Raw genomic sequence first — 25,923 nt, 5'->3', positions numbered from 1 at the left:
GCCCTGTCCTTACCCTAAGCAATGCCGCCCGCTCCTCTCCATTCCGCCCCTACTTGTTGGTGGAGGATGCGGGCGTCTGGGGTAGTTTTCTGCTGGGAGTTGCTTTTAGGCATGTAATCTGTGGGTTTTATTTATTTTTCCCCTCCCAGTTAGGTTGCCCCCCGAGATTTAAAAACTAACGCCAGACCCGCCAGTGTGAGGGTTTCCTGGTGTTTGGAAACTTTCTCTGTTAAGATTCCCTTCCCGGGATGGATCTCCGTCCCTAGCTCTTTTGTCTCTCTTTTTATCTTTCATATTTTGTCCTACCTCCTTTCGAAGACAACGGGCTGCTTTTCTGGGCGCCTGATGACCTCAGCTAGCGATCAGAAGTTGTTTTGTAAAGTTTGCTCTGCGTTCAATTGTTCTTTCGATGAATTTGTGGGGAGAAAGTGGTCTCCCGGTCCTATTCCTCCGCCATCTTGGCTCCTCCTCCCCCTCACTACTGTTTTAAAAGGTGCTTTCTAACCTGTGAACTGAAATATCCTAATAAAGAGAATTACTATAGTGCTTACTGAACATGCTTGGCTATTTCCAATCATGTGGCAGATCACCTCCTTCCCCACTCCAACTATCACATAAAAATGTTAGACCCAACTGGAAACAAGAATATAAGGTCACAATAAACTCATTGGCACAGTAAAGAGAACTATAATATAATTTACACTAAAGAACTGCTGAAGCATTCTCTTAAATACTGTCATGCAATCAAGTATTCCTTTTAGGTCTAATATCTCCAACTATGACTGAAGGCTAACTGAGGTGGAAAGCATTCAATTTCTCTCACGTTGCAGTGTCCAACAAAATATTCAACTTCTGTATAACAAAATTAAGATGCTAAAAAAGTATTCATAATGAATTCAAATTCTAGATTTACAATAGGAAAATGAGGTATCACTATAACTGATCCCAAGTAATTTCAGTCCTCAGCTGTTACACTGTCCCAAAGCAGAAGCTATAGAGGATATGACAGTGTGTATGAGGGTCATCCAAAAAACAAACTCTTCTTTACAGTTTTGCTGGAAGAAAAAAACAAACCACTTTTCTCTCAAAGCTTTCACTAGCAGTTTTTCAAAATGATGGGTACTATTACCTTTTAAGATAGAGGGAGAACTGATTATTTGTAACAGCACCATTAGTCCTCACTGAGTAAAAAGGTCTTTTTATCTACCTAATTTTCTCTATAGCTAACTTTTCTTGAGAATGATTCTGTGAAGGAACAAACCTGTTTCTCTAATACAGATGTCCTCTCCATTTCTGCATGCTTTATCATGTTCCGCATGTATTCCAATTGTTTTTCTAAAAGATTACATTTATTTTCTGCAGCTAACAACTGAGATGTCAGTTCTAAAAAGAAAAAACAGAGATCAGCTCACTCACAAAACAGTTTAACAATCTGTTTAACATGAATCTACAGTATATATAATAAACATTTTCCAGTACCTCTAGAAGCGTTTTCAAAGGACCTAAGTCATTCACTTTCTGTATGTTAGTCTAATCTGCCTTACATTCAGACAATAATTTTAATGCAGAACATCAGCACTTGTTCCTCAAAACGCTCTCAAATATAATGCAATCTTGTAGTGCTGGAAAGACACTAAGCACTAGAAAACACTAACGTGGAATTTCTTTTATGGTAATTTTTTAAAGAGTAATTTTATAATACTTATGTTGATAGTGTTTTATTTCCCTCATAATAAACAAACCTTGGTTGTGCTTTGATTCCTCATTCTTTGAATTCTCCCTTTCTTGTATCTGTTCATCCAATACTTTCTTATATTCAATTGTTTCTTTAGACAAGGTTTTCACACTCTCTTCTGCCTGAATCCTTTCAAGTTCTAAACGCCGAATTTTATCTTGAAGATTCTTCAGAGCAGAAAATATAGCTGTCAAATACAAATATGGATACTGTAAGATACTGTCCATGGAAAAGTTTACTGAAAAAGAATAAATTCATCTAAATAAAAAATAAAATTGATGGAGGATCACTCTTTGGGAATTATGATCACATGATAGTTGTTTTAAAAAATCTATTTTAAAGACATCATGTGAATCTCTGAAATGAGCCAGGTATTCAAGCAAAAAGCACACTGCAATGGTAAAAACATTCCAAGGATTTTGTAAAATGGCAAAAATATTTAGCTAATCATACAAAAGCCACAAACTGTGCTAAGGCATATTATTAACTATCAATCTTTTGTTTTACTAATAAGATCACATGCAGAATCCAATTATAGAGTAAAAAACAGTTAAGCACAAAAACTGGAGAAGGCAATGGCAAACCACTCCAGTATTCTTGTCTGGAAAATCCCGTGACAGAGGAGGCCTCACGGGCTACAGTCCACGGGGATGCAGAGAGTCACATATGACTGAGCACACACATACAAGCACAAAAAGGACTATTTTTTTGATCTCCAAAAAACCCTAAGCACTCTGCCCCTCAAAAAGCTTCTAATTATAATACATATTCACTGTAGAAGGCAAATACAACAAAGAGAAGAACTACTACCAAGAGATAATGACTATCAATTTTGGTCATTACTTAAAGATATTATTTCCCTGTGATCAGTTAGGAATTGAAAAACAAAGTTATTAGATCAAAGAATATTCATATTTAAAGGTTCCTGAATAGAGCAAAATACCTTAAGAAAAAAAGGCTGTATCAATTTACACTTTTATCACAAGTACCTGTCTTTGCCAATACAGACCATTATTAACTACAACGTCACTGCCATTCTGATTAAGAAACCCAGAGTACTCCAATTATTTTATTTTGCATTTCTATTAAAAATATTTTGATATATGAATTTCATATAACTGTAAGTTCCTATATCTATCATACAGCACTGTTAACAATATTACATTATTTTCATTCTTTTCTTGCTTGATAATTAAAGTATTTAAGATTATATGAATTTCCTTCCAACTACTACAATCCATAAATTTAGTACTTCTCCATGTTAATCTATAGGTACATTTCTAGAACTCCATCTTTATACATACTTGTCTATGAACTTTCTATTCCACTACTGTCTATTTCTGTACCAGCTCCACACTTCCTATTTGTATAGCTCTACAATCTGTTATTGATATGGTGAGGCCATCCTTTATCTGAATGAAGCTTTCTATTAAAAGAAAAAGTGCAGTTCTCACACATTATTCTATAAGTGATATTCACAACATTAAAGTTTCCACTGAGGAACACTGCACAGCTCTATTCAGGTCTTCAAGTATTCTCTTAGCAGAGCACACAGAACGAGCCTCGGCTGATATACCACAGGCGACTTTTCCACCACAGCCTCTTTCCCAGGCCAGGGGGCTGGGTCATTCCAGTTCCTTTTCTCCAAAGGAAGTCACTTCACCTGGGCCTAAAGTTTTTTATCTCCAGTTGCTACCTGGATTTAAAATTCCAACTTCTCCCCTACTGTACCCTAATACCTAAGGCTTTTATATGATATCAAGACTCCTAATAGTCTCTGAGGCTTTCAGTCTTAAATTCATTGTATTTCTGGCACCTAAGTGTTTCCCTTTCTTGCTTTAAAGCTGGGTTTTATTTACTTCTTTTGTTACACAAACCTGCTATTTGTCTATGACACTGTTCTGTCTGACAGTAATACTGCCGTCGTCTTTTTATTTGCCATGTTCCTTACTTGTCTCTGCCAACTTTTCACTTTTAATCTGTGTCATTTTGTTTGAGCATAAATGGACTTTTGAGTTGTTTTTTCAAACAGTCACACTTGTCATATGTGATAAAGGTTGCCCTATTTTTTCACTGTATTTTATATTTTCTAATTTTATTTCCTTGGCTTTCTCATTATTTTATTTTACTATAAGTATAGTGAACTGTTTGTCTGTCTTATTCACCTCTTTTCCTGGTAACTTCCTCTTACATCAAACTGGCTATAACTATTATTGATGTGTTTGTTTAGTGTCCTCTCACAAACCTCAGAGCTGACTGACCCACAAGGGCACTCAAACAAAGCCCAGACAATGGCTCTCTTCTTGGGACTTTTGGACTCTGGTCCAAAACGGTGAAGTCAACATAAAACTCAAGTATTAGTAGCCATGTTTCCCAATACGTGGAAAAAGCGAGTCTGTGGCTAGATAGAGTGAAGTTAGCTAAAAGAATTAAAAAACAAACAAACAACAAACAGATGGAGAGAAATTAGTGGCCATGTCTGAGTCCCTGGTTTCCAATACTCATAAAGCCCATCTGTATATCTGCCATTCTTTTCTTGGTTGTTCAATCCTTCCTTGCATGTTTGTAAACCAAGATTCCTCCTTTGCCAAAGCTAATTTCACACTGGGAATTTCTTATAACCAAGTTTTTACTGGCTGCTCTTTCCATTCTAAGTTTTTACTAAATAAATATAGTACTGGGAAGACAAAAAATGACTTTATTCTACCAATGACCTATATTTTAAAATACATAAAAACCTAAGTTCATATGCACACACATCCCTGAAAACATTTTCAATGTCAAAAATGAAATTTTACACAAAAATAGTTCATGTAAGAAATATGACAAACTTTTATTCCATCCACTTATTTTCCAGTTTTTTAACTGGGATTTTTTGATCCAGATGACTAAATAACTTACATTATATCTTCACTTTAAGAGTTAAAAGAAAAACATTCTAGGTGATGAAATGATTGGTCTTTTCTTTTCTCTTAGAAAAGTATGAGTGAACTCTTGTACCACTGCATCATTTATGTTCAAATAACGACATTACCTAGAAAGACCCTTGAGTGAAAAATATTTTATGTAGAAATGAATAATGAAAAATTCAGAGATTTTTAACTTCATATCTTTACTGGGAAGGTATACAGTGGGAAATACATTTCTAGAAGAAGTATATTCAAATACTGAAAGATGGAAAAGAGTGACATATTGAAATATAATATCACACATATCTGCTTTATTTTCACAAACAGACCTTTCACAGCAAACACTAGATTTAAATTTTGTATCCTCTTCACCCTCAGTAACCTTGAACACACATCTGAAATATTAATTTTGGATAGTTGAGTATGAGAGAAAACGGGAAACCTTAGCATTAAAGACAGATATTGAGTTTTCCTTAAACTTTACTTAATCATCTCTGAAATGTGAACTCCATATTGGAAAGAGAGAACCTATTATTCATAATTGAAACTCCAATGGTACATACTGTGTATGGCATAGGTGGTATGCAGATAAATGTTCAATAAACATATCTAGGAAAGTCTCCATGGTTAATTTAAAATTAGAAACAAATGGCAGCAGCCTCTGGAATTCTTTACCTAACAAGATTAAACCTGCTTTTAGCAATGTATAGTTCAGTCCATTTGCCTAAGACAGCCCGTGATTCCCCTCCCCTGCTGCATTTTCACCTGTACTATCTGGTGAGCTTTAAAAAATCCTAATGTCCAGAACATAACCCATAAAAACAAGTAAACTAAAAATACCAAAGAACATTTGGAATGAAAGCCATGGATCCAAGAAGATCCTCAGGTGATTCTAACAAAAGTTTGAGAACTCTCTAGTAACATGTAGGAGCACTAAAAAAAAGACGAAGACTTTCTCCTCTTTACAATACCAGTTTGTCATTCATTCATAACTTGGGGTGCATTAAACCTAGCAGATCTCAGCATCACCTCATTAACAACAAAGTTGGGTCTCTTTGTTACCTAGAATATTTCTTTCTATCACTAATGTATCAGCACGTTTGCTATAGATTAGGTAGGGTGAGGGGGAGACCCAAATCACTAGCACACATTTTTCAATTTCCCTAGCATTTTTCTGTCTTGGTATCTCTCTACCCTTTTGGCTATCTCCACTTTTTAGTTCACAATTTAAACTGTGCTATTTTCCAGTATCCTTTTCCCTCTCTACTCTCTCTCCAGAGAAATCCTTCCATACACATGGCTTCATTCACTATTGTATACCTGTTCACGTCTGAGTGCATCAGTGCAGAGTTCTCTCTTACACTTCACTTTTATTTTCCTTTGCTTACTAGCCACTTCCACTTAACACAGGCATCTCAAATTTGATATAGCCAAAATTAAATGATCCTTCTTGGAAAGATCCTAGTTTTCCTATAATCTGTCTTAATCATACCACCCTTTATCCACAATAGAAATCTTGGATTCAAAGATTGCTCGTTCTTCACTGCCCACATCAAAAATATGGATAAATCTCCCAGTGTCCTATTCTCCATCCCAACAGGCATTGCTTCAGTTTAATTTCTGATCAAAATTTCAGTCCAACAAACATTTATAGAGCACTCTGTAAGATAAAGGAGAAAATTCCAAGTCCTTGCTTTCAAGGAGCTACTAATTTCTGGAAAGAGAAGCTATTATCTACTCTTCCTTAATCTGGTGAAAAATATTTACAGAAACAAACACTACTCTGCATGTACTCACCGTCTTTATTATGCTGGTTCTCAAGGCACAGCATACGGCCCTATGGTGGGGGCTGCTTATTACCAGGGCTGTGAGATCACTGTACTTGTGAGATCTGTGAGATGACTAGTATTTCCACTGTACTAATAATCCTGAGATTTTAATATTTACTCTTTTCACTGTGTTGATATTTGTAAAGATGATGCAAAAGCAACGCTGCATAAAATTGCTAATTTTAGCACAAATCAAGGTCCTGGCACTATAGTGTTAGCATTGTACTCTTCACCACTACTCCCAGTAACAAAAAACAAAGTCGCGTGTTTGTTGCCCTTGATAAAGCAGTAAAAATAAAATCTCAAGCCTTGAGTACACATCCACTTAATATTGTGTAAAATATGTAACACGTCTGTAAAGTACACAACAAAGGCCGATTGTCTTGATGTACGCATGTTTGACTTGTGAACTGAACAAAAACCATTTCCTTCAAGGAAACACCAATTTTATTTTGAAAGCATTTTTGTTAGACCAAGACTGTTCAGATATAAGGAATTCAGTAGTCATTCCGAGAATCTAATGAGCTTGTCCTGAATTTCTGGAATGACCTGGGCCTTCAAAGATCTGACAATAATTGCCGTGATAAAATTCAAGTGAAAGTTAAAATCCTAAAAAATTAAAAGTTATCTGTTCTGAGTTAGTTTCCCAATATCAAGATTTTCTTCTACTGAGATCAGTGATATTAACAAATTAATTTTTTGATATTGTATAATGAAACATCAGATTTTCAAAGTGTGGATAAGTCAATACAATTAAAAATATCATGCATGGCTAAAGAGCAATGCAATGTTCAAAACAAAACCAGTGGATTTCAGTGGAAAAGCACTAAAAAAAAAAAAAAAGTTTACAGGCTTGAACATTTAACTTCTGGGAATTCACTTTTGGAATGTTCTCTAGGTTACTAACTGATAAGGTAGTTTTGTATGACTAGGGCACTGAATCCTGTTGTACCAGTCTGCCTGGGCTGTATAAAAAATGTCTTTATGGTAAATATCATGATTGGCCGAGCAGGCACAGAGTGTTTGTGGAACCAGCTCCAGATAAGAGCCCTCGTCTCTAAGCCTAGTGGTGCAGTTTACTCCTGGAGGAAGACATGTGTTTTGTGTGACCAGGAGAAAAAACTTCAGATGTCTGAATGTGGACTTCTCCAGATGCCACTGCAATAAACAACAGTTGTAATTACAACTGCTTCTGAATCTTATTTTAGTCTGCAACAATGTAGATAGTCCCGAGATCCCAGAGTATGAAAAACTTTGTTTCCATTACCCACATTGCAACAAAATTTTAAGAAACTATTATTTGCCAAGTTGGGATGAAGTATCCAAGAAGAATAGCTACAAATTGTTAGAAAGGTATTAAAATTTTATTCCTTATCCAACTGCATGCCTGTGCAAGGCCAGATTTTCTTTCTCACACACTTTAATCAAAATAATTTATCATCATAAGTGGAATGCAAAAGTAGATATGCGAGTCAAGCTGTCTTCTATTAAGCCAGAAATAAGACATTTACACAGTGTAAAATAAAATGTTACTCTTTGTAGTATGTTTTTTAAATTTGGGAAAATAGTCTTCACTGAAAAACTTACATACACATGTAATGGGTTTCCCAGACCAAAAATAAATAAATAAAAATCTGAGAACCAACACTTTAACAGAGAACAATCAGATGCACAGTAAATTGTTATCAATATATAACAGAACAGCTATAATTTGACTCCTTTATTGGTCCCAATATCACTGAATTTGTAAAAGATACATCAAAATGGGTTTTCTCTGTTTTTAACGGGAATAACAACAAAAAGTTCTCTTGTTTTGGGATAACAAAAGACCTCAGATTAGCTGCCATCAGCCCTACCAGTTTATCTCAGCTGCTGTATACATATTACCATTTTACTGTCCATAGGTACTACGGTATGTGAAAGGTTAAAAGGCATTGGCCTAGTAGAACTGTCTTATAGCTACTTAATTAGCTTCAAGCATCTAAGCCGTTCGTCACATTTCTATCATTTGAAACGTACTGAATAACATGAGCTATTAAGTTATACTGAAGTCTTTGGAATGATGTTGTCATAGTACATTTTTTGATGTCAGTAATAATTTTGAATTTGTTCATTTCTTTTCTAACTAAAGTTTAAAATTAATGTGAGAATTACAAGACGGTTTAATTATGTCTTTCCATGGCATTAGTCAAACTATACTTTCAAGGTGATTTTCAGATAGCAGAGTGAAATGGTCATTTATTAATGAAAATGCTAAACCATAACTAAATTAAAAAAGGTTTAGTTTCCCCCTCTCAAGTATTAGTGAGGAAAAAAACATTTACTAAGTAGAAAAGAAAAAGTTTATCATAGTGAGTATCCATTAAAATAAGCCTTCACTTATTCAGTAAGTATCTGAAGGTTCGTTCAACAAACCAGGGAAAAAGTGGGAAGAAAAATGGTTGTGACACTACCTATGTGAAACTGACCAGCTTTCAGATGTTTTTTCATCAGTTATTTTCAATATACCCACCTTATATAGTTTTTCTGAGAGGTTTAAATGAAATATACTTGCTTTGTCTGAAATGTTACTGCATTTTATTCTTTTCATGTTTTTAAATTGTGTTAAATCATTTGTATCATGGCAATTATACTTACTAATGATTTTCTAGATAAAAGAAGTGTTATATTTTACTCACATATGGGTTAAACAGGTGTTTGCAAATTAGTTTAGGTACCCTTTTGTTTCAACTGAGAAATGCATTGCAAATATCTTAAAAATTAATCTCACAATAACACCATTTTGTAAACTATGCACTGACTGTATAATGGAGTACGAGGTAGAAAACAGTATCCAGGTATGGTCATGAATGTAAATTCTAGCCCATAATGGGGCCTTGAAACTGTGTGCTGAAATAAATTTAATCTGAGGTCTTTTAAGAATTTTAAAAATATAAGTGTTTTTTAAGGATTTCTACCCAGAAACATCTTAAAAGACACTGTATCTTAAAGATGATGATAAAGAAATTGCTAATTTAATGGTTGATAAAACAACTGATACAGTGCTACTCATCAAAATACAGCAGTTAAAGACTGGCAATTTAGAAAAATGACAGAAGTTGTATAACTTTCAAACATCCAAAAAAGCAAAAAACAAATAGCTGAAATTCACAGTGGAGCAAAAATCAATTAAATTTTAGTAATAATTTCTTTAAAAAAAATAAGCACACACAAAAACATGCTGGAGTTCTAGCAGGAACACAAAGTCTAAGATATCACAATATTATCATGACATTACATCATGATATTACATCGAATTCTGATCTTTACATTCGTATTAAAAAGAAAGCAACCATTTTTTTTTTTAAATTTCAGAGAAAAGCAAATTACTAAGAATAAGAAAAATTAAATGGGGCAAATTTACTTAAGAAAGAAGAGTTAGCAAGGGTTTTATCCAGTGTGTTCACAATAAAGCTAAATTCTGCTTGTGAGTATTAAGTGGCTTTCAGGAATGAGAGAGAGGGCAGGGAGGAGAGGAAGAAGGAAGGAAACAAGAGAAAAAAGAACATGGAAGGTAGCAAGTTTCTGTCCTTCGGAATGTGGTGTTATGAACTATTTAGCAATGCCCCAGGATAATCAGTAAGATCCATTATAGTTTTACTGTTGTTTTTGGTATCAATCCAATGATACTGACTTTTAACACAGGATGGTTAGATAGAGAGACCATCACCCCCCACACAAAGGTGAAGGCTATGAGACATGAACAAAGGCCCAAGAGGGTTCAGAGGAGATATCTGAGGGGACAGAGAGAGGTATGTGTTGAGGATGCTGGTAGAGAAGACTTCTCAGAAGAAATATATAACTTCGGTTTCAGAGAAAGAGTGTAATTTTACAACAGAAAATTTCACTAGAGGGTACAGCATGAGAAACGCTTGTCAACTTAATGTGGCTGGCATGGCAGGCAGAAAAGGACACCCAAGGAGGCCTATGTCCTAATCCAAGAAGCCTTGAATACCTGTTATATGGCGAAAAAGACTCTGAGAGAGGTAATTAAAGTTATGGACCTTTCAGATAGTGAAATTATTTCTGATGATTTGAGTGGGCTCAATGTAACTAAACACATGAACCCTTAAAAGTGGACAGGAGATGTCAGAGAGATCTGATGTATGAGAGCCTTGACCCACCATTCCTACAGGGAACCTTAAGAAAAGCACGAGAATGCAGACAGTTGCCAGGAACAAGGACTGGCCCTGATCGAAAGCCAGCAAGACAGTGGAACCTCAGTTCTACAACAAGGAACTGAACTTGCTGAGAACATGAATGAGCTAGCAGAAGGTGCTCCCTAGACTCTGCAGTAAGGAACACAAGCCAGTCAACACCATGATTTCTGCATCACAGGACCCTAAACAGAGGACCCTGCTGAGCTCATTCAAGTTTCTGACCTACAGAAACTGTGAGACAACACATTTTGGTTACCTAAAGCTGCTAAATTTGTGGTAATTTGTTAAGAAAGCAAGAAAACTAATACAGATGGTAAGTTTCAGGAAAAAAATATATTTCAAAGTAGAGCAAAGGATGTGTGGGTAAGGAAGAATGGAGGAGCTGACAGGGATGAAACTGGTAAAGCAGGTACAGTCCAGGTTATAAGAAATCTACAAGTGTTATTTAAGGCAGGGAGAGATGCTGAAACTTTTAAAGTGGGAGAGATGATGAAAAACAGCAAGTGGCAGCAATGCTGTTCACTGGGGATGAGTAAAGGCTACAAATACCAGTGCAATAAATGATGAAAACCTGAACCAAAGCCATGAGAAAGAACAGACAGGACCAGTAAGTTTGGGGGGCATTTCAGAAGCAAAACACAAGTCTTGGCTCCTGAGTGGTGCTGGAAATGAAAAGAACAGTCCTAGATAATTCATAACTTAGTCCTAATGATTAGATGATGTTTACTCAGGGAACAAAAGAAAGACAAAATATTTTGAGGAAATTAAAAACAGGAACGGGTAGGGCTTCCCTGGTGGTACAGCAGCTAAGACTCCATGCCCCCAGTGTAGGGGCCTAGGTCGCCAAGAGTCGGACACAACTGAGCGACTAAGCACACACGCCCGCACATATACACACACACACACACACACACACACTCTAACACAGAACTAGATTCCACACGCCCTAACAAAGAGTTTGTATGCTGCAACGATCCCACATGCCGCAACTAAGACCTACTGCAACTTAATAGATTAAAAAACACAAAACTGGAAGAGGGACATTTACTTTCCACTAATTTTAAAATAAATTGAAAACATAAATAGAGTTTTAAGCACTGAGTAAACACACAAAGGGCTTCCATGGTGGCTCTGTGGTAAAGAATCTGCCTGCCAATGCAGGAGACGTGGGTTTGACCCCTGGGTCAGGAAGATCCCCTGGAGAAGGAAATGGCGACCCACTCCAGTATTCTTGCCTGGGAAATCTCATGGGCAGAGAAGCCTGGTGGGCTACAGTCCATGGGGTAGCAAGAGTTGGACACGACTAAGCACCTAAACAACATCAAACACACAAAGGCAGCACCTGCTTTGTTAGGCTCTATTACCTCTGCTGTTGCTTTCCGGATAGGCAAATGTAGGCTTATTTGGGGAGCGTCGCAGATCACTGTTAAGGAAAGGCTTATCGGGTGGATATACTACATATGGAGATGAGGAATGGTGAACCATACTTCCGTTAGACTTTGATGGTTCTGCTAAGATGTTCTGAAAAATAAAAATGCGAAATTACCTTTCAAAATTTTAAATCACATATATTATGCATATATATGTATGTTCCACTGATAGCAACAAAAGAAGAAATAAAAGTCAATGATCATACACAACAGAATTCAATCATTACTCGAAAATAATAAAACTTTTAAAGTACTTCAATGTCTAAATGTAGCCATATGCCAAATACTATAAAAAAGAAATAATGTTCACATAACTTGAATACAACTGCTCCACAGAAATACTTAAATGTGGTACTCACAATGAATTTAATAGTTTCTTTCAAAAATACTGTAAGATATACGTTCGGAAAAGTAAATACTATCTTCTTACAGTATCAGGAACTGCTACAAAGTGACTAATCTATTCCCAGTCAACTACATACTTCCTAAGTATCTATCAAATATCCAAAATTCTGGGTGTATAAAGAAAGAAAATAAGGTACAGTCCTTATCTCAAAAATTTTACACTCAGTTAGGGTGGAAAAAAGGGAGGAGCCACTAGAAAACATTGTCTTATCAAACACCTAAATATAAAACTTTATTTCCACATTTACATCATTTTGTCACATTGTTTAATTTGGGACTATGTTTTATATGATGATTTTCAGTGCATGATAATTTTTTGCTTGTTGTAGGTGAAGTGTTGGTTGAAAGACCCAGAGTGGGAAAAGCTCAAGTGGAAGATATGACTCCTAGCTGCTCAAAACTCTGACATCCATTTTTCTTATTCAAATAGCCACAGTAAACTAGGTTCTCAACTCTTACCTTTGGGGAACTATGATTATAAAGTATACTCACAATAGCCTGTGTCCAGAAAAGTAAAAAGGAACAACGAACAGTACAATGCCTCCTGGGATAAACAGAGGCCATCAAAATAACCATATTTTATCTAATTCTTATGAAAAATGGTGGACTATTTCTACGATAAAAGCCATGTAATTTTGCAGCTGATTTAAGAAAGCAAATACAAAACACACACTATGGATGTGAAAACTAAAGTGAGGGAAAAGGGCTTGGAAAGGGTAGGAGACAAATCTCAGCAAGTTCTCAAATCAATGCTACTCTGCTGTGAAAAGTCTGTTCACATGCAACGAGGACTAACAGCTTGCATTTTTCAAACTTTTGGTCAAAGTGACATCAAGTTTTGGAGGTGGCTGGAAAATAGGGTGTTTTTCAATTCTTAAAATATATAATATCGCCAAAGCTTTCACAAAAGACCATGAATATTCACATAACTTTAAGTATTATTCTTCACAGAGAGCCTTTTATCTCCATACAACCTACGAGAATCCTATCATTTAAGTACTATTCAAAGAACAATGGTTAGAAAGTATTTTAATTAACATATAAGCCATGAGCAAATAAACTTATGATTTTCAAAACAAATTTTATTAGTACTACCAAACACAATACAGATATTAACAGAAGGATTGTGTATAAATAATTTACCAAAAACCAAAACAAAAGTAAACACTCAAATCAAAAAAACGAGAACCATCTTTGCTAAATTCATTGCCTACTAGACCTTGTAAAGTGAACAGTTCAAAATTTGATATTTCTCACTCCAATAAAAGTAATTCCAACCTCAAAAAAAGTCTGTTACATATATATCATCAAAATACTGCCTGGGTTGGGTCAATTGACAAAAATTATGGAAAGTCTTTTAATATATAAAGGCAAGTTATAATGAAAATTTTTTGACTAGTATATAATAGTCAATATATATAATTCTAAATATATTCCGTTTTCTAAGTCTGTCACCTCATTTTGAACATCAGGGTTTAAGCAATGAAAGTCAGTGTTACTATGAATGCTTTGGATCACTGTCCTCATCTGTTGCCAGAAGTCTGAAGCAAAGACTCGGAAGTCACCCCAAAACAAAAGGAAGACAGGAAACAAAACAGCTTTATAAAAATTAATTATAAGAACTATTCTGAAATAAAATTAAACCAAGAAATAAGAAACTGATAATTACAAAGTGTCTATTAAAAATTATAAAGAATAAAATGTGGTACTTCAGTCTTAGAAGTGGAATCCCATCACATGCTACATAATGATGAACCTTGAGAATTTATGCTTAGTGAAATAAACCTGTTACAAAAAGACAAATATTTTATGATTCCACTTACATGAGATCTTTAAAGTAATTAAATTTATAGCAACCAAGTAGAAATGGTTATTAGTAAGACTGAGGAAGGTTGCAAAGGGGAGTTCTTTAATAGATTACAGTTTCTGTTTTGCAAGATGAAAAAGTTCTGAAGATCTGTTTCACAACAATGTGAATATATTTAATATTATTGAACTGTACTTTACAAATGATTAAGACGGTAAGGTTGGAGAAGGAAATGGCAACCCATTCCAGTATTCTTGCCTGGAGAATCCCATGGACAGAGGAGCCTGGCGGGTTATAGTCCATGGCGTCACAGAGTCGGACACGACTGAACAACTAAATAACAAAGATGGTAAGGAAGTAGATAAACACCTAAGATAATAATACTTTGGCTACCTGATGTGAAGATCTGACTCATCGGATCATTCCCAGATGCTGGGAAAGATTGAGGGCAGGAGGAGAAGGGGATGACAGAGAACAAGATGGCTGGATGGCATTGCCGACTCAATGGACATGAGTTTGAGCAAGCTCCAGGAGATGGTGAAGGACAGGGAAGCCTGGCGTGCTGCAGTCCATGGGGTTGTAGAGTCAGACACAACTTAGCAATTCAACAACAATCAGACTCAAGTCCTCACTAATTTAGAAAAACACTTTCAATCTCACCCATGACTCACAGTGCTGAACTCACTGATCTCCCACGTGACACAGCAGATCACTTCATCCCAACACTTTCTTCAGCGGAAGGAACACCACAATCTGGTTTTTCAGTGTCTCCATTAGAATCTTCCGGCTCTCTCTCTCACCTTCCTCTTTCTAACTTTAATGCTGGAGTTCTCTAAAGCTTAATCTTTCCTCCTCTTGTTCCCATCTACATGGATACCTTTGATGATATCATCAACTCTCAGGGCTTTCAAAGAGCCTCTATTTGCTGATAACTTCCAAGTTTAAATATGGAATACATACTTCTCCCTCTTTTAACTCCATACTCAAATCAACCTTCCTACGTGCTTCCTCTACTTGAATGTCAGTATGAGTATCCCAAGCAATGTGTCTATAACCAAATTCTTGTCTCTGTCTTCACAATATAGCCAGAAACTCTGCAACTTGTCATCAATTCCACTAATTCTCTGTGATCTTTCTGTCTGGACTACCATAACAGCCCCCCGAACCATTCTTGCCTGCAATCTCCCTAACTCCATTTTCCAGATAGTAATTGTTATGATTAAGAAAATTAATTCAAGTAATGTCCTTAATCAAAACCCTCCCAATGGCTTTCTGTCACAAAATAAAATCCAAAATTCTTACCACAGCTCCACATCATCTGACACCAGGCTGACAATGACCTCATTCCTCACAAGTCTCTCTCTAAACTACCTACCCGCAACCCCCGCCTCCGCTGCCCAGATTTTCCAACCATACTGACCAACTTTTGGATTTCTATAATGCACAGTACACTCCATTTTCATTTGCTGCATTTATTCTGCTCGGAAAGCTCCCTTCCACACACCATTCAGTTATCCATTCGAAAGTCTGTTAGTGAGGTAAGGGTAGATTGGCTCAAGATGGTGGAATAGATGGATGTGAGTTCATCTCTTCCTGTGAAAGCACTGAACTGCAACTAGCTGTTGAACCACCATGGACAGGAGGATGCAGGAACCCACCAAAAAGATACCAAAGGCAAGGGAGAAGCCACAAGATGGAAGGAGGGACACAACCATGATAAAATCAAATCCCATACCCACCGGGGGGCAACACACAAACTGGAGAACAACTACAGCGCAGAGGTTCTCCCACTGTTGTGAAGGTTCCAAGCCCCACATCAGGCTTCCCAACCTGGGGATCTCACAAAGGGATCTGACAAAGTCAGTCCCCAGGGAATCTGACTTTGAAGGCCAGCGGGATTTGACTGCAGGACTTCCACAGGACTGGAGGAAAACAGACTCCACTCTTGGAGGACACAAACAAAATCTTGTGCACACCAGGGCACAGGGAAAGGAGCAGAGATCCCCCAGGAGACTGAACCAGACCTACCTGCTAGCGCTGGAGGGTCTCCTGGGAGGTGTGGGCCAGCAGGGGCGCACAGAGGGGGCAGGGGCACTGGCCGCAGCAGGCCTGGGAGTGCCCCTTGGCGTAAGCTCTCTTGGAGGTGAGTCCTACCTACAGTCTGTAGACTCCAGGGCTGGGTCCCTCAGGCAAAACAACCGACAGGGGTGGAGCAGAACCCCACCCACCAGCAGACACTGGGATTCAAGTTTTACCGAATGTTTGCCCTGCCCACCAGAGTCAGATCCAGTCTTTCCCACCACCAGTCCCTCCCATCAAGAAGCTTGCCCAAGTCTCTTGGCCTCATCCACCAGAGAGCAGACAGAAGAAGCTAGAACTACCTTCCCACAGCCTCCAGAATGAAAACCACAATCACAGAAAGGAAATAGAAATGAAAAGGCCTTTTTTCTAGATTCCATACATATGCATTAATATATTATACTCATTTTTCTCTTTCTGACTCACTTCACTCTGTATAACAGGCTCTAGGTTCATCCACCTCACTAGAGCTCACGCAAACTCATTCCTTTTTATGGCTGAGTAATATTCCATTGTATATATACCACAACTTCTTTGTCCATTCATCTATCAGTGGACATCTAGGTTGCTTCCAGGTCCTGGCTATTGTAAATAGTGCAGCAATGAACACTGAAGTGCCTGTGTCTTTTTCAATTATGGTTTTCTCAGGGTATATGCCCAGCAGTGGGATTGCTGGGTCATATGGTAGTTTTACTCCTAGGTTTCTATTTTTTTTTTTTTAACAGAAATCTCTACACTGTTCTCCATAGTGGCTGTATCAATTTACATTCCCACCAACAGTGAAGGAGGGTTCTCTTTTCTCCACACCCTCTCTAGCATTTACTGTTTGTAGATTTTTTGATGATGGCCATTCTGTCTATCATCTGTCAATGAGGCCATTCTCTCCAAAGAGGTGATACCTCACTGTAGTTTTGATTTGCATTTCTCTAATAATGAAAAATGTTGAGCATCTTTTCATGTGTTTATTAGCTATCTGTATATCTTCTTGAGCTGCCTGTGTATTTTGGAGATTAATCCTTTGTCAGTTATTTCATTTACAATTCTTCTCTCCCACTCTTAGGGCTGTCTTTTGGATAACTTTTCAAAAGTCTTTTCACCTTGTTTAGTTTCCTTTGCTGTGCAAAAGCTTTAAAGTTTAATTACGTCTCACTTGGTTATTCTTGTTTTTATTTCCAATACTCTAGGAGGTGGGTCATAGAGGATCTTGCTGTGATTTACGTCAGTGTTCTCTCTATGTCTTCCTCTAAGAGTTTTATAGTTTCCCGTCAGGAGAGGTTGGGACGAATTGAGAGAGCAGCACCGAAACATATACATTACCATATGTAAATCAGATGATATGAATTTGCTGTATGACGCAAGAAGCTCAAAGCTGGTGTTCTGTGACAACCTAGAGAAGCGGGATGTGGGAAAGAGGTTCATGAGGGAGAGGACATATGCATACCTATGGCTAATTCACGCTGATGTATGGCAGAAACCAACCCAACATGATACAGCAAATATGCTCCATATAAAAATAAATTTAAAAAAGTTAAAAGGCAGAAGATTCTGTCCCAGATAAAGGAGCAAGATAAAGTCCCAGAAAAGTCTGTCAGTGAGTTTTTCCCTGCCTACGTATCTAAAGTAGCACCCTTTGTCATTCTATCTTCTTACCCTTTTAAAAAAACTTATTCCTACATGATATATCTATTATCTCTATGTCCTGTGGAAAAATAAAAACTATATATTTAGTCCCTGACAGAAGTTGTAAAAACTCTTAGAATTTTTAAGTGATGGACTGTCTTTGTTATAGTGGGGCCTCTGGATAGCTTTAGGCTGAGGGCAGATAGTAAAAAAAAAAAAAAAAAAAAAAACCTACCAGGCAATTAGCCCTCAAGAGAAGGGGCTAGAGATTGAGTTCAATCACCAGTGGCTGATGGTTTAATTAATCATACCCACATAATGAAACCTCCATTAAAAAAACTCTTGAACAATGAGGCCCCAGGAGTGTCCAGATTGGTCACAGAAGCTCGTTTACATCTTACCCTGTGTGTCTCTCCATTTGGCTGTTCTGGAGTTGTAACCTTTATTTAAAAAGAAAAAAGGTTTTAACTGTAAGTGTAGTGTTTTCCTGAACTTGAGTCATTCTAGCAAATTACTGAATGTGATGGGGAGAGTTAGGAGAACTCCTTAACCTGCAGTTGGCTGGGAAGAAATGGATTCCATGGGGACATCCGGAACCTGCAGGTGGCAACTAAACTGGGGCCAGTCTTGTGGGACTTGGTGTCTTAACTTCCATGTTTGCATTGCACTATCTCCAGTAGTGTCAGAACTGACTGATGGGACACCCGGATGGCACAGAAAAATAGGATGTTGAAAAAACATAGTCATCCTATTAAGAGTTTAAGTTCCAAATGCTTAATCTGTTCAATGAATTATATAAATATTCTTCAAAATAGGAAAACTTCATAATGTTTATAATACTGAATTATCCTGTTCAATAAAGTTCTAGAATTTCCACTGAAGAACAACAGAAGACCAAGAATAACTGCATTTCTCTTGAAGAACAAGGCAGGTAGCTACACTCTCTGACTAAAAAAAAAAAGAATTAAAAAAAAAAAAAAACAGAATCAAAATTGTTAGGAGAGTGAGTAGAGACACAGAGACAAATACAACAACGGGACAAAGAGCCCAGTAACACAGCCACATTATATGGAAATTAATATACTGACAGCTGGAATTGTAAACCACTAGGGAAAGAATGAGTTTCAACAAGTGATGCTGAAATAATTGGGCATCTTAAATAAAACATGAAATTGGATCCCTACCTCACAGTACACTAATTCCAAACAAATAAAAGACAATAGGCCCCAACTTTAAAATATGTAGAGAAAAATATGGGAAGACTATCATTAAGGCTTTAGAAGAACTTAAGGAAGAATTTAACCCAAAAATAATAATCCTAAAAGAAAGAGTAAGTTTTATTACATTAAAACAATGAACTCTTGTTAATCAAAACATATCATAAAAAGACAAACCAAAGAGTACTGGAATACTCCTGATAGATAATAAACACCTAGAATACACAAAGAATGACTATAAATCAGTTTTAAAAAAAGAAAAACCAATCGAAAGCAGGCAAAAGTTACCAAGGGGCATTTCATAGAATAACAAAACCCATGAGACTAGTAAAATTATGGGGAAAAAACAAAAATGCATCTTCATCAATGAAGAGGGAGCACAAACAACAGGATACAACAGGTCATACGACCTCTCAACAACAACAAAAAAGACACAACATTATCTGTTAAAATAGGATACACCTATTAAAATAGACTAAAGGGGATTGTTGATGGGAATGCAAACAGTAACAATCACTTTGGGAAGCAATTCAGCATTTCCAAATAAAGCCAAAGATGCACCTACTCTATGACCCAGTATTTCATTAAACTATTAACTGAATTATTTTCTGTCTTCTCTTAAAAAAAAAAAAAAAGTGTTCTAAGTTTCTGAACATATACTACAACCCATTATTGAGCTGCAATTTGCAGCCCAACCGTCACTTGTAAAATCACTGCTTCTCAGATCTTCTGGTGTCAGGCAGCCCTTACACTCAAAGATTGCTTAAGACCCCCCCACAAACTTTACCTTTTAAGTGGATTACATCAGTTTCTATTTATCACATGAAAAATTAAAACTGAGAAAATTTAAAGATATTTACTACCTTAAAAATAAATCCATGTTAGCATAAATATAACTTTTGAATAAAAATTAACTGTATCATCCAAAAAATTAAGTGGCACTGTTCTACATTTTTGCAAATCTCTTTAATTCTTGACTTAAAATAAGGCTGCTAGATTTTAGCTGCTTCTGTATTCACCCTGTTTTGGTCAATGTACATAAAGAATCTGGTTTCCCACAAAGTGGCTGGGTAAGGAAGGATTCTTCAGACCATTCTGAAAACTACCATTCTAGAGAAAATTTTGCACATATGGAACATACAGAGATGATCACAACAAGACTGCTCATTATAGCTGGCAAACATGAACAAACCCTAAAAACTCCAAAGCCCATCAAGATACTACTACACAGAAATATAAAAGCACTGACATTTGCTAGTTGTATAATTTTCAATTAACCTTTCTGTACCTTCTTTTGCTCATTTGAAAATGGAGATACTAAAGCCAACCTCATAAAATTACTGTAAGGATTAGCTACGTTAATATATGAAAAGTATTTAAAATGTCTGCCAGATCATGAGTGCTACACAAGTATTACACATTATTATAATCTCAAAATGTGTGTGTGAAAGAGAGTAAAAGACAGAAGCAGGAAGATGCACAAAGGGGCATGAATGTACTCATTCTGATTCCCCAAAATGAATCTCATATGAAATCTATGAAACAATCATAAAACACTTTTAAGAAAAATAAAGAACAATAACAATGGGCCTGGATAAAAAGCCAGAGAGACCAATTAGGAGACCAGTTTAAGTCCAAAGTGACACAAGAGTGTGTTGACCAGACTATTCAGTCTATGAATTCTCAGGCCAGAATACTGGAGTGGGTAGCCTTTCCCTTCTCCAGGGGATCTTCCCAACCCAGGGATTAAATCCAGGTCTCCCGCATTGCAGGCGGATTCTTTACCAGCTGAGCCACAAGGGAAGCCCAAGAATACTGGAGTGGGCAGCCTATGCCTTCTCCAGGGGATCTTCATGACCTAAGAATCAAACTGGGGTCTCCTGCAATTGACCTAAGAATCAAACTGGGGTCTCCTGCATTGCAGGCGGATTCTTTACCAGTTGAGCCAAAAGGAAAGACTGACCATTATTAATGGGAAAAATGTAAACAAATAAGTAAAAACCATGATACTGTTTTTACAGGAAGGATACTGTTACAACACTATGCTGACTATATACTTTTGTATCATTATGCCTGATCATACTTACTAATATTTTCCTGAGGCTCTCCACTAGTGAGTTGATACATAGCAGTCATTCAATAAATGTTAGCTGGTAGCCGTCACTCTTCCTGCTGTTGTTGCAGTGAAAGGCTTGTAAGAACAATTCAAATGTATCACCTACTTCCACACTGTTCACATTTGAGATTTACACCTCAACTGCTACTTATAGATTGTATTATTTGTGAATTTACCTAAGAAAACTCCTTGCCTGCTAAAAGCATCTTCATTTTATTACACCTAAACTGTGTCTGGGGCCTCCCCCTGGGCTCTGCAGTAAAGAATCTGCCTGCAACACAGGAGCCGAGTTCAAACCCTGGGTCGGGAAGATCCCCTGGAGGAGGGCATGGCAACCCACTCCAGTATTCTTGACTGGAGAATCCCATGGAGAGAGGGGCCTGGTGGGCTACAGTCCACAGGGTTGCAAAGAGTTGGACACGACTAAAGCAACTGAGCACGCATGCTGGGTTTATCAATGTTAAATACACAGAAACGGTTAATATTCACAACTCTGAAATCTCATGATGAGTAGCCTGCTGAGTTCATGTTGTAGGTTTAGAAGGTCTTTTGTTGTCTTATTTTATGAGCAGTTGTCTGTTAAGATAAAGTGCTTTATAAATTCTGCTATAAATGCCAGGCTTATTTTTGATACGACAGTTAAAAGTATCAAAGCACAGCCATTACACATTGATAAATTGTCATTTTTGTTTTGAGACATACTGACTTCCAAATTAGACATTTTGATTTAAATGGTCAAGTTAAAAGAGTTACACTTTGATGTATAAAGCATTCTAGATATTCTAAAGAGTATTCTGGAAGCTGAGAATCCACTTAAAGCTGAGCTTAGCATATACAAATATATGTTTTCCTATTAAAAACTCTATAGAACTTCTGTCCCCTGGAGAAGGAAATGGCAACCCACTCCAGTATTCTTGCCTGGAAAAACCCATGGGTGGAGGAGCCCAGCAGCCTACAGTCCACGGGGTCGCAAAAAGTCGGACACAACTGAGCGACTTCACTTTCATTTTCAATGAATTTTCATTTTCATTTTCAATGGTATGAAAGCAGAAGATATTAAGAAGAAGTGGCAAGAATACATAGAAGAACTGTACAAAAAAGATCTTCATGACCCAGATAATTATGATGGTGTGATCACTCACCTAGAACCAGACATCATGGAATGTGAAGTCAAGTGGGCCTGTGGAGGTGATGGAATTCCAGTTGAGCTATTTCAAATCCTAAAAGATGATGCTGTGAAAGTACTGCACTCAATATGCCAGCAAATTTGGAAACTCAGCAGTGGCCCCAGGACTGGAAAGGTCAATTTTCATTCCAATCCCAAAGAAAGGCAATGCCAAAGAATGCTCACACTACCGCACAATTGCACTCATCTCACACACTAGCAAAGTAATGCTCAAAATTCTCCAAGCCAGGCTTCAACAATACATGAACCATGAACTTCCAGATGTTCAAGCTGGATTTAGAAAACGCAGAGGAACCACAGATCAAATTGCCAACATTCACTGGATCATCGAAAAAGCAAGAGAGTTCCAGAAAAACATCTATTTCTGCTTTATTGACTATGCCAAAGCCTTTGACAGTGTGGATCACAATAAACTGTGGAAAATTCTGAAAGAGATGGAAATACCAGACCACCTGACCTACCTCCTGAGAAATCTATATGCAGGTCAGGAAGCAATAGTTAGAACCGAACTTGGAACAACAGACTGGTTTCTAATAGGAAAAGGAGTACATCAAGGCAGTATATTGTCACCCTGCTTATTTAACTTACACACAAAGTACATCATGAGAAACGCTGGTCTGGATGAAGCACAATCTGGAATCAACATTGCCGGAAGAAATATCAATAACCTCAGATATGCAGATGACACCATCCTTATGGCAGAAAGTGAAGAAGAACTAAAGAGCCTCTTGATGAAAGTGAAAGAGGAGAGTGAAAAAGTTGGCTTAAAGCTAAACATTCAGAAAACTAAGATCATGGCATCTGGTCCCATCACTTCAAGGCAAATAGATGGGGAAACAGTGGAGACAGTGACAGACTTTATTTTTGGGGGCTCCAAAATCACTGCAGATGGTGACTGCAGCCATGAAATTAAAAGATGCTTACTCCTTGGCAGGAAAGTTATGACCAACCTAGAGAGCATATTAAAAAACAGAGACATTACTTTGCCAACAAAGGTCCGTCTACTCCAGGCTATAATTTTTCCAGTGGTCATGTATGGATGTGAGTTGGACTATAAACAAAGCTGAGCGTCGAGGAATTGATGCTTTTGAACTGTGGTGTTGGAGATGACTCTTGAGAGTCCCTTGGACAGCAAGGAGATCCAACCTATTCATCCTACAATCAGTCCTGAGTGTTTATTGGAAGGACTGATGTTGAAGCTGAAATTTCAATACTTTGGCCACCTGATGCAAAGAGCTGACTCGTTTGAAAAGACCCTCATGCTGGGAAAGATTGAAGGTGGGAGAAAAAGGGACAACAGTAGATGAGATGGTTGGATGGCGTCACCGACTCAATGGACATGAGTTTTGGTGGACTCCAGGAGCTGGTGATGGACAGGGAGGCCTGGTGTGCTGTAGTCCATGGGGTCGCAAACAGTCGGACACTATTGAGCAACTGAACTGAACTGACTGATATCTCATCCATCAAGTTACACTTAATAGCCTAAGCTTGTCTTTTATCTTCCCTTTTACTGACTTAGTTCCTGGATAACTCCAATTGTTACCTTCCTTCTTTCCTGTTAATCTTCTCTGACCTCTCCACACACTTGCTACCTTTACTGTGCTGAAACCTTGAATATCACTTCTGGCCTCAATAAAACAAATGTTAGCAACAGTCACCAAAAGCTGAAACTGGGAAAAGGAGTATTTTCGCCAAGGTGATACTGCTGTTACTGTCTCCCTAAACTTCTTCCGATTAACTTCTATTAAACTTTACCCTAATATTTTCCCTCTTTTCTCATATTTTAACAATTCACCTAACCGAACTCTACCTTCACACTACCACTGCTCATTTCAAATTATTTAAAGTTTCCTGAAAGCACTTGTCTTGGCACATAATCCAAATTGCTGCGGTGCCTTTTTATCCTCCCTTTTCGGCTCCTGGGACAAGCATTTCCTATTTCTTCACCACTCAGCTAGGTCCATCTCCCCTACCCCAAGAACTGCTCATCACTTTGACGTAGGTTTTTCTAGCAGGGTAGTATTTATCAAATCGTACTGTGTAACAACCTAATTACGTGTAGCTTCCCTTCAGTGCTTTCTTCCTTAGCAGCAAGGATTCTCCCCTATCCATCTGTGTAATCCTAGAGCCTGTCTGTATGCCAGACACTCAGGTTTGCTCGTGAAGAGCTAACGGCTCCAACTTGAGCTTCTTCACATTCATTTACTGCTTATCTACTCCCAATGCGAAGGGTCCCGCTCCAACAAAATACTAGTACCTCAACAGGCTAGCTATTATTCTAGAGGCCAATACAGTAATTAAGATCAGCTCTCCCTGCTGATTTGCAACCTGGGGCCATCGTAATACGGTGGGAAGCAGGAAGAGCGCGCGCGCGCGCTCAGGGTAGGCTAAGCACAAATCGAAGTTACTGGGAAGATGGGAGGAGGCGCTGAAGGCAAAGAAATCCGCAGAAGCACTCGGCTGCGTACAATTCAACAGCCGCCAATCAAGTGGACGAACTAGAGCGCCCACCTGGTTTCGGACAGTTTCCAAGAGGGGCCGTTACACCCACGTGACCCGGGAACACGGTTTTCGCGGGCCAAGGTGTAGGTAGCCATCCCTGCGAGTCCAGGCAACGTTCTGCAAGCCAGGGCGGCTACGCCGAAAGGTGACGGGGGCAGGAGGGGAGAGACAGACCTAGGCCGTCTCAATTGCAGGGTGCAGCCTCAAACGAAGCAGTGGGCGCCGAAGCAGCAACGGAGCCATCGAGGTGTCCCCCGCGGCTCCCCAGGACTGGGGAGACGCGGGACCGAGAGCGCTCTGAAAAGTGAGATAATGCACAGGGGGCGCTGGAACCGACCCAGGGTCTATTTGAAGGTCAACGGCTTCTTACCGAGAACTGAGAAGCCGAAGTCTCAGAGACCGATGCTGCCGCCATCTTCCAGCCCGCCCAGGGGACCTCCGCAGGCCCGGGACGCTCCGGGTTTGCGTGGCTGTTCTTCAAGATTCGCGAGCCGCCCGCCAGGGGCGACCCTGGGCCGAACCCCTGATGGAAGGGGCTAGGGTGCAGGTGCCGGGTCTGGAAACCCCTGCCACACACCCCCAGCGGGACGCCCACGCTCGGAGCGCACAAGGAAAGGACCACACGCCCTAACGGACGTCCTGAGCAGCCAATCAAAAGAGCAGGCATCTTCCAGTGGCGGGAGAACCCGCCTCTTCCCTCGGTGACGTCACAAGGTAGCTCGTCGCCGACAGAGCGCCGCCGGAACGCGGCGGGCGACCGCGCGGCGCTCCTGAGGGGTTTCTGCGCAGAGGCGGGCATTCTCGAGGGGGAAACCTGGGCGAGGGGTTATGGTGTCTCCAGTGGCGAGTGAGTTGAATGGGATAAAATAAAACCGAATTCGAAGCTCAA

General features: G+C 38.5%; 1 protein-coding gene across 1 annotated transcript in view; it reads right to left on the bottom strand.

Moving 5' to 3' along the window:
* Nucleotides 1-25,682, bottom strand: part of CEP57 (centrosomal protein 57) — a 44,679-nt gene extending 18,997 nt beyond the window's left edge. The window contains exons 1-4 of the mRNA XM_020885512.2: nt 25,405-25,682; nt 12,037-12,193; nt 1,743-1,922; nt 1,262-1,383 (exon numbers count right to left, since the gene is read on the bottom strand). Of these exons, the coding sequence (XP_020741171.2) occupies nt 1,262-1,383; nt 1,743-1,922; nt 12,037-12,193; nt 25,405-25,449 (504 nt within the window). The 5' untranslated portion in view covers nt 25,450-25,682. The remainder of the gene's footprint in view (nt 1-1,261; nt 1,384-1,742; nt 1,923-12,036; nt 12,194-25,404) is intronic.
* Nucleotides 25,683-25,923: the final 241 nt, after the last annotated feature.

Source organism: Odocoileus virginianus, chromosome 10 (genome assembly GCF_023699985.2).
Source record: "Odocoileus virginianus isolate 20LAN1187 ecotype Illinois chromosome 10, Ovbor_1.2, whole genome shotgun sequence".
In the NCBI taxonomy this organism is placed as follows: Eukaryota; Metazoa; Chordata; class Mammalia; order Artiodactyla; family Cervidae; genus Odocoileus; species Odocoileus virginianus.
The sequence above is the reverse complement of the archived record's forward strand: the minus strand, read 5'-3'. Positions and strand labels throughout refer to the sequence as shown.